We start from the raw sequence: 16,610 nt of genomic DNA, 5'->3' as shown, positions 1-16,610 counted from the left end.
ACCTCACATGCTGTTTATGGTGGAGTTATAGACCCACCTCACATGCTGTTTATGGTGGAGTTATAGACCCACCTCACGTGCTGTTTATAGAGGAGTTATAGACCCACCTCACATGCTGTTTATGGTGGAGTTATAGACCCACCTCACATGCTGTTTATAGAGGAGTTATAGACCCACCTCACATGCTGTTTATGGTGGAGTTATAGACCCACCTCACATGCTGTTTATAGAGGAGTTATAGACCCACCTCACATGCTGTTTATAGAGGAGTTATAGACCCACCTCACATGCTGTTTATAGAGGAGTTACAGACCCACCTCACATGCTGTTTATAGAGGAGTTACATACCCACCTCAGATGCTGTTTATAGAGGAGTTATAGACCCACCTCACATGCTGTTTATAGAGGAGTTACATACCCACCTCAGATGCTGTTTATAGAGGAGGTATAGACCCACCTCACATGCTGTTTATAGAAGAGTTATAGACCCACCTCACATGCTGTTTATGGTGGAGTTATAGACCCACCTCACATGCTGTTTATAGAGGAGTTATAGACCCACCTCACATGCTGTTTATAGAGGAGTTATAGACCCACCTCACATGCTGTTTATAGTGGAGTTATAGACCCACCTCACATGCTGTTTTTAGAGGAGTTATAGACCCACATCACATGCTGTTTATGGTGGAGTTATAGACCCACCTCACATGCTGTTTATAGAGGAGTTATAGACTCACCTCACATGCTGTTTATAGAGGAGTTATAGACCCACCTCACATGCTGTTTATAGTGGAGTTATAGACCCACCTCACATGCTGTTTATAGAGGAGGTATAGACCCACCTCACATGCTGTTTATAGTGGAGTTATAGACCCACCTCACATGCTGTTTATAGTGGAGTTATAGACCCACCTCACATGCTGTTTATAGAGGAGTTATAGACCCACCTCACATGCTGTTTATAGAGGAGTTATATGCCCGTCTCACATGCTGTTTATAGAGGAGTTATAGACCCACATCACATGCTGTTTATGGTGGAGTTATAGACCCACCTCAGATGCTGTTTATAGTGGAGTTATAGACCCACCTCACATGCTGTTTATAGAGGAGTTATATACCCATCTCACATGCTGTTTATAGAGGAGTTATAGACCCACCTCACATGCTGTTTATAGAGGAGTTATAGACCCACCTCACATGCTGTTTATAGTGGAGTTATAGACCCACCTCACATGCTGTTTATAGAGGAGTTATATGCCTGTCTCACATGCTATAGACCCACCTCACATGCTGTTTATAGAGGAGTTATATATCCACCTCACATGCTGTTTATAGTGGAGTTATAGACCCACCTCACATGCTGTTTATAGTGGAGTTATAGACCCACCTCACATGCTGTTTATAGAGGAGTTATAGACCCACCTCACATGCTGTTTATAGAGGAGTTATATGCCCGTCTCACATGCTGTTTATAGAGGAGTTATAGACCCACATCACATGCTGTTTATAGTGGAGTTATAGACCCACCTCACATGCTGTTTATAGAGGAGTTATATGCCTGTCTCACATGCTATAGACCCACCTCACATGCTGTTTATAGAGGAGTTATATATCCACCTCACATGCTGTTTATAGTGGAGTTATAGACCCACCTCACATGCTGTTTATAGTGGAGTTATAGACCCACCTCACATGCTGTTTATAGAGGAGTTATAGACCCACCTCACATGCTGTTTATAGAGGAGTTATATGCCCGTCTCACATGCTGTTTATAGAGGAGTTATAGACCCACATCACATGCTGTTTATGGTGGAGTTATAGACCCACCTCACATGCTGTTTATGGTGGAGTTATAGACCCACCTCACATGCTGTTTATAGAGGAGTTATATGCCCATCTCACATGCTGTTTATAGAGGAGTTATAGACCCACCTCACATGCTGTTTATAGAGGAGTTATAGACCCACCTCACATGCTGTTTATAGTGGAGTTATAGACCCACCTCACATGCTGTTTATAGAGGAGTTATATGCCTGTCTCACATGCTATAGACCCACCTCACATGCTGTTTATAGAGGAGTTATATATCCACCTCACATGCTGTTTATAGTGGAGTTATAGACCCACCTCACATGCTGTTTATAGTGGAGTTATAGACCCACCTCACATGCTGTTTATAGTGGAGTTATAGACCCACCTCACATGCTGTTTATAGAGGAGTTATATGCCCGTCTCACATGCTGTTTATAGAGGAGTTATAGACCCACATCACATGCTGTTTATGGTGGAGTTTTAGACCCACCTCACATGCTGTTTATGGTGGAGTTATAGACCCACCTCACATGCTGTTTATGGTGGAGTTATAGACCCACCTCACGTGCTGTTTATAGAGGAGTTATAGACCCACCTCACATGCTGTTTATGGTGGAGTTATAGACCCACCTCACATGCTGTTTATAGAGGAGTTATAGACCCACCTCACATGCTGTTTATGGTGGAGTTATAGACCCACCTCACATGCTGTTTATAGAGGAGTTATAGACCCACCTCACATGCTGTTTATAGAGGAGTTATAGACCCACCTCACATGCTGTTTATAGAGGAGTTACAGACCCACCTCACATGCTGTTTATAGAGGAGTTACATACCCACCTCAGATGCTGTTTATAGAGGAGTTATAGACCCACCTCACATGCTGTTTATAGAGGAGTTACATACCCACCTCAGATGCTGTTTATAGAGGAGGTATAGACCCACCTCACATGCTGTTTATAGAAGAGTTATAGACCCACCTCACATGCTGTTTATGGTGGAGTTATAGACCCACCTCACATGCTGTTTATAGAGGAGTTATAGACCCACCTCACATGCTGTTTATAGTGGAGTTATAGACCCACCTCACATGCTGTTTATAGTGGAGTTATAGACCCACCTCACATGCTGTTTTTAGAGGAGTTATAGACCCACATCACATGCTGTTTATGGTGGAGTTATAGACCCACCTCACATGCTGTTTATAGAGGAGTTATAGACTCACCTCACATGCTGTTTATAGAGGAGTTATAGACCCACCTCACATGCTGTTTATAGTGGAGTTATAGACCCACCTCACATGCTGTTTATAGAGGAGGTATAGACCCACCTCACATGCTGTTTATAGTGGAGTTATAGACCCACCTCACATGCTGTTTATAGTGGAGTTATAGACCCACCTCACATGCTGTTTATAGAGGAGTTATAGACCCACCTCACATGCTGTTTATAGAGGAGTTATATGCCCGTCTCACATGCTGTTTATAGAGGAGTTATAGACCCACCTCACATGCTGTTTATAGTGGAGTTATAGACCCACCTCACATGCTGTTTATAGAGGAGTTATATGCCTGTCTCACATGCTATAGACCCACCTCACATGCTGTTTATAGAGGAGTTATATATCCACCTCACATGCTGTTTATAGTGGAGTTATAGACCCACCTCACATGCTGTTTATAGTGGAGTTATAGACCCACCTCACATGCTGTTTATAGAGGAGTTATAGACCCACCTCACATGCTGTTTATAGAGGAGTTATATGCCCGTCTCACATGCTGTTTATAGAGGAGTTATAGACCCACATCACATGCTGTTTATAGTGGAGTTATAGACCCACCTCACATGCTGTTTATAGAGGAGTTATAGACCCACCTCACATGCTGTTTATAGAGGAGTTACATACCCACCTCAGATGCTGTTTATAGAGGAGGTATAGACCCACCTCACATGCTGTTTATAGTGGAGTTATAGACCCACCTCACATGCTGTTTATAGAGGAGTTATATACCCACCTCACATGCTATTTATAGAGGAGGTATAGACCCACCTCACATGCTGTTTATAGATGAGTTATATACCCACCTCACATGCTGTTTATAGTGGAGTTACATACCCACCTCACATGCTGTTTATAGTGGTGTTAAATACCCACATCACATGCTGTTTATAGAGGAGTTATATACCCACCTCACATGCTGTTTATAGTGGAATTAAATACCCACCTCACATGCTGTTTATAGTGAAGTTATAGACCCACCTCACACGCTATTTATAGAGGAGTTATATACCCACCTCACATGCTGTTTATAGAGGAGTTATATACCCACCTCACATGCTGTTTATAGTGGAATTAAATACCCACCTCACATGCTGTTTATAGTGAAGTTATAGACCCACCTCACACGCTATTTATAGAGGAGTTATATACCCACCTCACACGCTATTTATAGAGGAGTTATATACCCACCTCACATGCTGTTGCCCTCATTGGATATAGATGTGTATCAATAGTATCAAGTGACAAATTACCAATGACACTGTCATTATTTGCTGGAGCAATTTGCTGCTTTGATGTATTAATTCCAGACCTAACTTCAAAACAAGGCTGCCACAGTTAGGGTCATCAAAAATATTAAGGCATCAATAAAATGTGTACATTTTACCACAAAAGCTATGACATTTCAGTATAATGGAACTCCAGGAGGAACAGCAGAAATCATGACAGAACCAATTAAACAAAAGCTTTCTGACTCCTCAGGTCCCAGTGGCCTGCAAAACTGTTCTCAAGCCTTCATTCTATTGTTTCAGTTTCCACCTTATATCTTAAGCCACACAATGCAAACATATCATGTAATCTGTCCATGTCCCATTACCACACTTCCAACATATGTAGACCCAACATCCTGCATAAACATCACTATATTCACTTGTGGGGTTTTTTCCTATTTATCACTTGACTTACTACTTTCAGCCAAGTGTGCTTGTTTTTGTTGTGAAGCACCATGTCTAAACATACAATCCCCAAGCATTATAATAAATGATACTTATTTCTCAGAATTTATTAAAAACTCCTATTTTGAGCTGGTCTCATGGGGTTTACGAAACAAGTCATTGTATACTTCATCTGTTCCTAGTGAACACAAATGGTAGGGAAAATATAAAAATGGTCACCATGAGAGGCATACAGGAACTTGAAGGCAGGAGGTCTGGAGTTCACATGTCCTATTTGCAAAATTGAAACTCAGGGGCCAGGGAATGATGGTTGGCCCTGGATATCGTGATCAAAATTCATCGAGTCTCCCTGAGAGTCTGTCACATTTCTCTGTTCAACCTTGAAGGAGAAGTAACTTATCTTTGGGAGCCTATGATGAGCTCTCTTGTGACAATACTACATTCACACACACTAGCAAGGGAACAGATTTATTATTTGGTCCAGGATTCAGATGAACATCTCCTGATGTTAGTTTTGGCATCATGAGTGCTGATCTCATTTTCCCAGTTTTGTGACAAGAGATGGCTGTATTTTCAATAGTATTTTCTTGTTGAGCGTTTGGGTACCTGGGGAAGTAAATTTGCAACTTTTAAAAGATTCATAATCTAGGTCAGCTGCCCTTAGTGTTCTTTTGAGAATAGGAAAAAGTGTGACCCAATGGCCCCTACCTTTTCAAAATGGGGGTAATTTTTTAAGAAAAGGTCACAGATAGCCTCATCTGCATCATATGTACAAAAGAAGTTCAAACACATATGATTATCACTGGCACTCTCACCCTGGATTTATTATTTCTACTACATTCACTTTTCTGCACTCTTTACTTTGATTACTGTTTTGTCGAGTCAGACTACAGACAGTTTTATAGTTTCCTTGCCTGCTATAAAGCCATGTCCACCGTTACAGTCATTATTTTAGTTGACAATTGTTGCAAACCTTGCAATATTCTGACTCAACAATGAATGATTCAAAATTCGAAATATGATTTGCTGAAACAATGAACATTTATTGTTGAAAAATATAAATCCACAACCTGAACCCATGTGATCATTAGCAGTCATTTCTCTCAGTGGAGTTCCACAGTGGAATTTTTTAATTATGCTCAAGTAACCATTCTCCTCTGTAATTTATTTTGGTCATTTGATTGTATTTGGGTTTTTTTCCTCCCATTAAACTACTATGAAAATGAATGAAGCAGTGTTTCACGAAAGATTTGATCTTTTCTTCTTTATAGTTTCAATAATGGTCATGGAGCTTGTGTTCTTGTTGTCTAAGCCAATCAAAATCAGCAAGAAATTTCTGTCAGCCAATGAAATTGATTGCCCTTTGCTTCATTGACCATGAGCACACTCAATCTGGTATGCTTTTGGTACTCCCAGTTCAGTGTAAACTCATCCATAATGATCCTTTATCTTTATTTTCTTGGCCCTGTGGGCACCATAGATGGAACTTGCCCATGCCAGATGAATATAATGGACATTGGTGCAAAGGCAAAGCCTCGAATGAACCTTGCTTTGTGTCCTTGGGAAGTGCACCTAGCTCCCATTTCCTCAGAATGACATAACTAATAATGTGTTAAAAGAGACATTAGCCCTCTCCAACCCCCACTCAGTAAAAAAATCTAATTGTGCACTTCGTTGTAGTGACCATCTTATGATGACTAAAAATAGGTGGTTGAGGATGGCAACCAGATATTGAAGAAATTTAAGCAAACATTTTCAAAACTACCCAGTTAACCCCAGTATACAGTTGTCCCCTAAGGCTACCACTTAAGCAGTAAGTATGTGGCCTTTATAAAGGGTGGTCTCTGATGAGGGTGACAGAATAGTTAAAATATATGATTTTGATATCGAGCAAGATGACACTATGAAAGGAAGTGTTAGGGACTACTGTATGAACAAGGTTTCCCGAATTCTGAATGTTTCAAAATGAATCTTTTAGAAGATGCAGACAAAAAATAAAACTGTTGGGATCAAATTTAGGTACAATGTGAGATCACATCATGTGATTCATGTACTTGCTTAGAGGTGCTTTATCTACCATTGTAAGAGTGATTATTAGCAGCTGTAACAATTTAAATAAGTCATCATTTATTGTTTATATGTATTTTAAATGGAGAACTCTAAATTTGGTATTAATATGATTTGAGAAGTATTTTCCTAAAATGTTCAATCTTACAAACACCCACATTTATCTTTCCGTGTGTCATGCCTGCCAAACCAAAGGTCGCAAGTTTGAAACTCATGGCAGCATCCCAATTTTATTTTACTTTTTTTATATTTTTATGTTGAAACTTTTTTTTAACTCACTCATCCCCATTTTTTGTCATTTTTTTAAAATACTTTTTTATAATTTTTATCTTGAAACTTTCATTTATCACTCCCATCCTAGGACAGGCAGTAGCTAGTTACTAAATGAAATGTTATTATTTCAATTACAAGTGCAAAAAGCTAAGAATGTTAAAATTCTAATCCAGTTTCTTATTGCTTGCTACATTAACAAAAAATTTACTCATGAGAATCACCGCTTCATTGGCCAAAGTCGTTAAAGTGTCCACCTTGGATGTAGGAGGTAGTGGGTTCAAAACCCCAGCCGAGTCTTACCAAAGACTTATTTTATAAAAATGGTACCAGCAGCTGCCTCACCTAGTGTTCAGCATTAAGAGTTAGTGTTAGGACTGTTGGCCTGGTGTCAGGAGAATGTAACTGGGTGGGACGTCATGCTACATGCCTGTGGCATGATTCTCCAGTGCTTGACATCACAATAAACTGTCACACTGCAGACATCATAGCAATATAGAAAAATTGTTAAATCTACATTAAAAATTCAATTTACACACACGCACACACACACACACACACACACGAGAATCAAGAATATGTGTACCTCAACTAGCTCTGTGCAGCAGCTGCTTCAGTTGTTCAAGCAAAGAGCTAATATGAAACAAATATTAAGGCCAGTTGTCCAGATAATTTCAGTGTGTGGAATTCTTAAGCCCAGTTGACCAAATAATATCAACATATGGAAACAAGAAGGCACATTGGCCAAATAACTGCAGTATGTGGGAAAATAACCTTAACGTAATTGCAAGATCAACACTTTCATGACTTGTCTATACTTGCTGGATTCCAAGAAAAGTGAGTTGTAGGCAGGTTTTTCAGTACATAAAAAAATATTGTTTGCATACTGCTTTACTAGGACCACCTCACATAAAATGTTATACATAAATGATCTCCTTGAGCATGTTGAATAGTTTAAAATAAAAAAAGACCTTCAAAATACCTTTTCAACTTTGGAACATTATGCAAGTGTATAATATGGGCATTACTGCAATATACTGTCAAAATCTTCATGAATATATTGTAAGACTAGATCACTTCAGAATGCCCAGATGTACAAAATGTCTTTATACATTTTGTTTATTATTCTAAAATATTAATTTTTTTATTTAATGTTGTTACAAGACTTGTAACTTTTACTCAACAGATAATGCTACAGAAACAGTTGTAACTAACCCAGCCTTTCAGGAGGTGGCACCCTGTCCATGTGATCTTACAGCTGGAAAATGTGATATAGGCTGCTGTTGTGATGCGGTAAGAATTTAAGGTCTTCTTGTCCATTTGTGGTAGATTTCATAAACTATACAGAGGTTTCATGTTCTTGTAATTGTCAACATTTCATTGAAGCATTCACTGTAATAATATTTTGAGCAAGGCCAATCATGTTTTAGTTATGTATAGTGATTCACGTCTGATAATATTAGAAGTAAAAATTTAATTTAAGGATACACTTTATGAATTTGTTAGTAGTATCAGTATTCTGCTATAGAGATGATCACCAATCTTATTCCAAAAGTCAAATGTTCTTTTATTTTAGCATAGATTCATTTGAAGTAAAGCCTTCTTTTGTGCCTATATATTCTTGTATACAGATGGTTCAGAAAGGTGGTTACAGCTGTGCTGCTATTGCAACACTCCATCTCAAGCTATGTTGCAACACCCCATCTCAAGCTACCTACTGGATAAAACATCCATTGTTAACAACAGAAATTAAAGGCAGGATCAAATCTTTAATCTGTGTCAAAACATTTCCAAAACAAATTTCATCATTTATTCCCTTTGCACATTGAAAGACTTGCCAAAACCCTTGATTTTGACAACCCATTAACATCCCATGTCTTGCAGGAACATAATTGGTTTATAAAATCTAGAAAATGCTATATATATCCTTGTCTACCTAGTCACATTGGTATTAAGAACAAATAAAGCATCCCAAGCTTTCGTATGCTCACCTATTTCTGCATGGAAGATTCCACATAGTGTCTTTAAATATTATATAAATTGGCAAGTTGTGGAGTACCTAACAGCAAAGTGGCTGGAATGAAAACTCCACAAACAAGTTTCAAACATCAAACCCATCATTGAAGAGCAGCACCTTTTATGTGGAACAAATTGCATAGATGAGGGGGTACTATGTTGCTCATGTATAGGACACAGTCATGTGTCAGACCCATGCTTACCTCCTAATGGGTGAGCCCTGACCAGAGTGCATACACTGGGCTCAGATTTAATGCTGACATACATGCATAGTTAATTGTGGTAAATGCAAGTTGAGATTCAAGCCTTCAGATCTTTCTGTGATTGCAAAGTTTTCCAGGAATATGCAGGAAATTGTTAGTAAAACTCCTTAAAGTATGTAAACTCAGCAAATTATATACGTATTAATCCAAAAGTGAAACAAAGCCAGCTTTGGCAATGATTCCATTTATAGTGAGGTAGACTGTTTAGCATGTAGCTGAATACAGTGGCCATACATGTACAGTACCGACAGATAAATAAGCAGTGGACTAGGGCACAAGCATTATATTTTCTAGGGGGAGTAGGATATCTATTTCGTGCAAAACAATTTTGTTTATAAATATGGAAATATTTTTCTGATATTTTCTTCACTGAGGTAAAATCTATTAACATATCTATGCTGATGACTTGTTCTGATAGTAATCTTGGATGGTTTGATAATATCCTGATCTCCCCTGAAGTGAAAATGGTTGTCCATAATATGTTCTTGTTAAGTCAGGTGGGGCAGATTATTTATGAACCTCTCATGGCTGAAAAATGTCACGTTGGATGTGTGTGATCTTGATTTATTTAGTGCTACATCGTAATGATATTATAAAGGTTTATATGTATAGTGACAAGACTTCAATCTGTATTCAATATATATAATGGGGTTCACTCTAGCCCTGTCTGACTCCGTTGTTGTTGTGTCTCTTGATAGTAACAAATATTTTGTACAGTAAATAAAAAGAAACTAAAATTTGATTTTAATACAGTACATTTATTGAGATCAAATGAAAATAATGCTGTGCTGCTTGTAAAATTCCAGGTGAATCTTTACATAGAGAGTGTAGCCCATTCATGCAAGTGTAGACACACTACCATAATACCATGGAGGCAACATTACCAACTGCACTACAGTTTTATTTAATATTTTACCAATACTAACATGCTTAACAGTACCACCTATCACACTACCTTTATTGCCATTGTGTCAGTAATAGCGCATTGGCTAAAACTACACAACACACTACCTGTATTACCATTGGGCCAGTAATAGCACATTGGCTCAAACTACACAACACACTATCTGTATTACCATTGTGCCAGTAATAATACATTGGCTCAAACTACACAACACACTATCTGTATTACCATTGTGCCAGTAATAGCGCATTGGCTAAAACTACACAACACACTACCTGTATTACCATTGTACCAGTAATAGCACATTGGCTCAAACTACACAACACACTATCTGTATTACCATTGTGCCAGTAATAGCACATTGGCTCAAACTACACAACACACTATCTGTATTACCATTGTGCCAGTAATAGCACATTGGTTCAAACTACACAACACACTACCTGTATTACCATTGTGCCAGTAATAGCACATTGGCTCAAACTACACAACACACTATCTGTATTACCATTGTGCCAGTAATAGCACATTGGCTCAAACTACACAACACACTATCTGTATTACCATTGTGCCAGTAATAGCACATTGGTTAAAACTACACAGCACTCTACCTGTATTACCATATGGCCTGTAATAGCACATTGGCTCAAACTACACAACACACTACTTGTATTACCATTGTGCCAGTAATAGCACATTGGTTCAAACTACACAACACACTACCTGTATTACCATTGTGCCAGTAATAGCACATTGGCTAAAACTACACAATACACTACCTGTATTGCCATTGTGCCAATAACAGCACACTGGGTCAAACTACACAACCAACTACCTGTATTACCATTGTGCCAGTAATAGCACATTGGTTAAAACTACACAGCACTCTACCTGTATTACCATATGGCCAGTAATAGCACATTGGCTCAAACTACACAACACACTACTTGTATTACCATTGGGCCAGTAATAGCACATTGGTTAAAACAACACAACACACTACTTGTATTACCATTGTGCCAGTAATAGCACATTGGCTCAAACTACACAACCACTACCTGTATTGCCATTGTGCCAGTAATAGCACATTGGCTCACCAATACTAACATGCTTACCAGTACCACCCATCACGCTCCCTGTATTGCCGTTGTGCCAGTAATAGCACATTGGCTAAAACTACTCAGTGCTCTACCTGTAGTACCATTTGGCCAGTAATAGCACATTGGCTAAAACTACACAACACACTACCTGTATTACCATTGTGCCAGTGATAGCACATTGGCTCAAACTACACAACCACTACCTGTATTGCCATTGTGCCAGTAATACCACATTGGCTAAAACTACACAACACACAACCTGTATTACCATATGGCCAGTAATAGCACAATGTCTAAAACTACACAGCACATTACCTGTTTTGCCAACTTACCATTATGCCAATAATAATACCATTGTTAAAATTACCCACAACACTACCTGTACTACCATTGTGCCAGTTAAAGCACATTACTATCATTGTGCCTGTTATAGCTCATAGCTAAAACTATACAACACATTAACTGATGTGCCAGTAGTTATACTTGCCACTACTTACTTGTGAAGAATAGTCAAAGATTGGAGTGACCATTTCTGGCCACCATTGCCAACAAAATGTATAACAAGAATACTCTTTTTGAAGAATACCACTACCTTTAATGTTCATGTTTAACCTTTATTGTTGTATAAGGTATATGTCCTGCAATCACTCTGTAAAACAGTACTAGGGTCTGGCTACTCATGATGCTTTTATGTAGCAGTCACAACCTGACTGGTCAGCAGTCTTAACTGGACAGCACACCTGGATCATATTCAGTAAGTGCTGATCAGGCATTTTCTTTAGTTTGCTGAAGGTGAGAACCATTTACATTACAATATTAATGTTCAGAACAGCATCCCAAAATACGCTTCGGTACAAATGTAACTAGCTTTTAAAATCCATTAATTTTCGTAAGAAGTTCTACCAGTATGATATACAATTTTGTTTAGATTTGCTATTCTTGTCATTTCTATTACAGAATTTTTGTTATAGATTGTATGCTTGATCTTTATATTTATGTGCCCATTAGCTATAATCAAGAAACACTCTCTATACATAGATTTTTTTTCAAATTGTTAATAGCAGTTACAGTTAAAACTGTTAATAAGTTAGTGTAGTCAGTGGAAATAAAATTGTACAAGTTGATATTTTCTCCAGTTGAAAAAATTGCAGATAGTACAACAAATTTAAATTCAAGTCCTGTAAGTGCCAGTGTCTACTGGCAGTGAACACATTTTTATCAAATGTATCCACTTTCCACATTGTGAGACAGAATGGGTTTTTGATGTAAACTTTTAAACTTTGTGATGATGTTCCATTTGAGAAAATCATGGAGTTTTTAAAAGACTGATTTATATAATAAAGTTTGACCTTATATTTTAAGGATTTTATTGTTTTTAGTTTAATTTTTATGTACATTTTAAAGAAGTTCTGATACCATTTCATTTATGTTTTATATCGTAGGAGCAAATATTTTTATGCTTTTTTGGAAGGGTTTATCTTCCAAAAGATTTTAAACCTTTTTACAACATATAATTTAATTGTCACTGTATAGCCAGGATTATGGTAACTCTGCTACAACATGGTAATTGGGGTCCACAACTGCCGACTACATTATGTACCAACCACTTTAAAGCAGAATGATTGAACATTTACTGATTGTCTGAAGTGGGCAACCCTGCTATAATATGGTAGTTGGGATCTATAGCTGCCATGATGTACTGAACTACAATAAAGCAGGAATGATCAAAATCTTTATGAATGCATCTATTAGTGTCAGAGGTGTGAGGGAATAAACAAAATGCAAGTCAAACATGTAGTAATAATTTTTCTACTTGCCAATTTGTATAATAATCTGAATTAAGGTTGCCCCATGCTTGAAGAAAATGAATGATTGCTATATAAGAAAATTATTTCTAAAAGTTAATAATTAGGTTTATCTGTTTGTCAGCTTGACTGACATATTGAATAGTGACAAGAAATAAGGGACATGTAAGGTACGAAAGTGAGGAATCATGACAAAACTGTTATATCTAAATTTAATGTGATAATGAATTGTTATAGAGGGGTTCCCCTGTTCATGCATGCATGCATTCTTACATGCATGCATACCCACACACATACACACAGACGCAGACACACACCCCAGACACATTGGAGTATCAATAGTGAATACCCTAATTATTGACATTTTTTTATATATGTAGAGTTGTACTGATGATGAGAAGCAGACATTCACTTGTATACCTGGATTAGAAGGAGGCCAGAAAGCTCCAGTAAAGGCATCACACTGTGAATCTAATGATTACAATAAAGCAGACTGGTTCCCAATCCTGTGTGTCCATTTTGAATCCAATGCACTACTAGGCTTCTTTTACCAATGGCAAATGGCCTTGAAATCCGGGATGCAGGCTTTTCTAGCCAAATTGAGTACTCTTTTCTTTTACTCATACAGGTGATTATAGTGTACTGTTCTAATGCTTTTTTTTAATTGTGTCATATGAAGTGATTAATCAAACATGAAAACTTAAGAGACAAAAGTGAACACTAAGTTTCTGGAGTGCAGTACAGTACAATACAGTATATAAGGGGTGGGGGTTACCATAAGTTTTGTATTGCGATACATGAAAGTTTATTCTGTTTTATCCTGCATTATTATATGCTAATTTTTTTCCCCGTTAACTTTACTTTGTCAGAATCATGCAGTATTACCCGATACTGAACCCGCGCGCCAATACACATATAGCATTCACATGCATAAAGGAACTACTTTCTATTGTAAACAAACAATGGATGCAGATGCCAGCACTTTTGATTTGTAAACAAATCATGTACACTCGTGTAAGAGGCACTTTACATTGTGGTTGTTTAAATTTGTTTCTGAATGAACTAAAACAGATGTTTCGTGGACTGCCACATACCAGCTACTTTGGCACATTCCGCGTTGATACAATGTTTCGGATTTAGGCTAGCTACAGTATACAACAGATGCAAGATAAGGTCCTTACAAATAACATACAAGTGACAAGTCATATGCTGTCTTCTTTAGCTGGTGATAAGAATGGCAAAAAAAAAAAATATACTTACAGTTTTACCTTCTGAATTTCCTCAAAATGTACTTGCTTAGTTCTGCAAATCCGAATTACATGAGCCATGTCATAGGTTCTCAATCTTGATTACACATTTCGAAATTGTACTGTAATTTTGATGATAAGTGCAATTACATCTTCCTTTCTGCACTCAAAATGGAATAAGCATTAAATTCCATAGCATCTTTTTGATAATTGCAGTTGAAAGACTTCATATTTTCCCCACATTATGATTTAACAAATTCAGTGACAGAAACAGAAACACATTTGCAGATGTCAACATGCTTCTCACTAGCTTCTTCAATCCCATGTATTTCATGTGTAATTTCACATACAAATCCAGTCCATAATCACGAAATTTCGTAGAATAAAATAAAATACCAAAATCTATTCATTCCAGATGAAATGGAAAAGTTGTTGTAATGAACATTCATTCACAATGTGACTCCAAATTTCAATTTTAACAGGACATGCCATTTTCTTTCGAAAGTTATGCTGAGCATGCGACTAAGTTCAAATTTATATGGGCGGAGTTATGTGCGCAGTAATAATGTTGTTGTTGTGTAATGATAAATATGCACTTGTGTATTTAGTTTGGAATATGGCATACATTCATTTACTTTGTTTCTTGCAGTGTATTTTCTTTATATATTTAAGCCTTAGGTAGAATAAAAAAATTAGCATATAATAAAAAGGTTACTGGATTTGAATGGAAAAATATGAACTCCCAAGGTCGTGCAGTATTCCATCCAAAAAGCTCATTCATATTTTCCCATACAAATGCAGTAACCTATAAATATTTGGAACAATATCTTCCAACAAGGCTGTCTCTTAACAATATATAAAAACACAAAATTAGAATAAATAATAATGTTAAATCATGTTCTAATTGTTTCTCATTTGCCAAAATCTAAAATTAAGTGCAAATATATTAATTAGCTATAGTTATGAAAAGAAAAAAAATGTAGTGGTATCCATGACTATATATTTATGGGATTTAAAGTGGTTTTACCATTATTAATTTCTTTTTTTTTATACTTCAGTGAGACAGAGGAAAGAAGTTTATTTGATACTGCTCCAGATGGAACTCAAGGTTACATGTATGGTATCAGTGTTAAAACCATCAGTCCATCAACAAGTGGTAATAAATTCGGAATCCTTGCATTACCACAGAAGACTCTGACAGGCCAGTGTCTTACCACAGCACCTGTCCGGTATCTCACAGATCGAAACTCTTCATGTTCATTTCTAATGACAAATGCTTTATGCTCCCCAGAGTCTGTCTTTAGTGCTAGATTTTTCATACAGTCTTCATCAAATTCGACACCAAACTCATTCTATGTGTCAGGGTTTGAAACAACTGCAGCAGAAACCCGTGTCAGTTATTACAAATTAGTAAACAGTATAAGTTATATAAAATCATGGCAGAGTTTCAACCAAGTTGTGGTACCAGGTCAAGAATATAGATTTGCCAATGAAACACTCCCCAACTCTTCATGTATCGATTATTGTGGGAATGATAAATGTACTGATTATAATGCCATACCTGATCCAGTTTTAATCCCACCTCAACTCATTCCCTCAACTTTAGTGAACCCCACTCTGGTTTCAGGGAGTTGTTTAAATGCTGCACTGGATGTCACGTACACCATAACATGGCAAGGGAGAACAATTCAGAGATTGGATGCAGTTATAATTTATGGAGACATTAACATAAGTGATACAGTGACAACCAAATACCAAGTTCAGTATGTGCATAATTACACTGGTGAAATGAATGGCACTACAGATAATTTTTACAACATATCCGGATCCTATCCAAGATCTGGTCGCACAGGCTATCAATTTGGTGAGCCAGTTTTTAGTGGATCACCAGTATATAATAATTCAGCAGACCCGCCATATTTTATGTATGTTAATACAAACCTCAGCCGAGGGATGACAGTTTTTAACGCAGGTAAGATTACTATGAATAATAATAATAATAATAATAAAATAATAATAATAATATTAATAATAATAATAATAATAATAAAATAATAATAATAATAATAATAATAATAATATGATAGTAATTTTAAAAAAAATTGTTTTATTGATGAGGGTAACACAGTTTACACTAGTCTTATCTACGACTCTTAGCACAGTTCAGAAAA

The 16,610-nt window shown here is 37.1% G+C and overlaps 1 protein-coding gene across 2 annotated transcripts in view; it reads left to right on the top strand.

Moving 5' to 3' along the window:
* The window catches only part of LOC149777009 (tectonic-2-like), a 44,997-nt gene that overhangs the window by 6,547 nt on the left and 21,840 nt on the right, over positions 1-16,610 (top strand). For both annotated transcript variants that reach the window (XR_016416148.1, XM_089941758.1), the window contains exons 2-4: positions 8,291-8,397; positions 13,573-13,820; positions 15,498-16,411. Coding sequence is in view for 1 of the 2 variants with exons in the window: in XM_089941758.1 (XP_089797884.1) it covers positions 8,291-8,397; positions 13,573-13,820; positions 15,498-16,411 (1,269 nt within the window). In the remaining variant the exon portion in view is untranslated. The remainder of the gene's footprint in view (positions 1-8,290; positions 8,398-13,572; positions 13,821-15,497; positions 16,412-16,610) is intronic.

Source organism: Sinohyriopsis cumingii, chromosome 18 (genome assembly GCF_028554795.1).
Source record: "Sinohyriopsis cumingii isolate HCF-2022 chromosome 18, ASM2855479v2, whole genome shotgun sequence".
Taxonomy (NCBI): Eukaryota; Metazoa; Mollusca; class Bivalvia; order Unionida; family Unionidae; genus Sinohyriopsis; species Sinohyriopsis cumingii.
The sequence above is the reverse complement of the archived record's forward strand: the minus strand, read 5'-3'. Positions and strand labels throughout refer to the sequence as shown.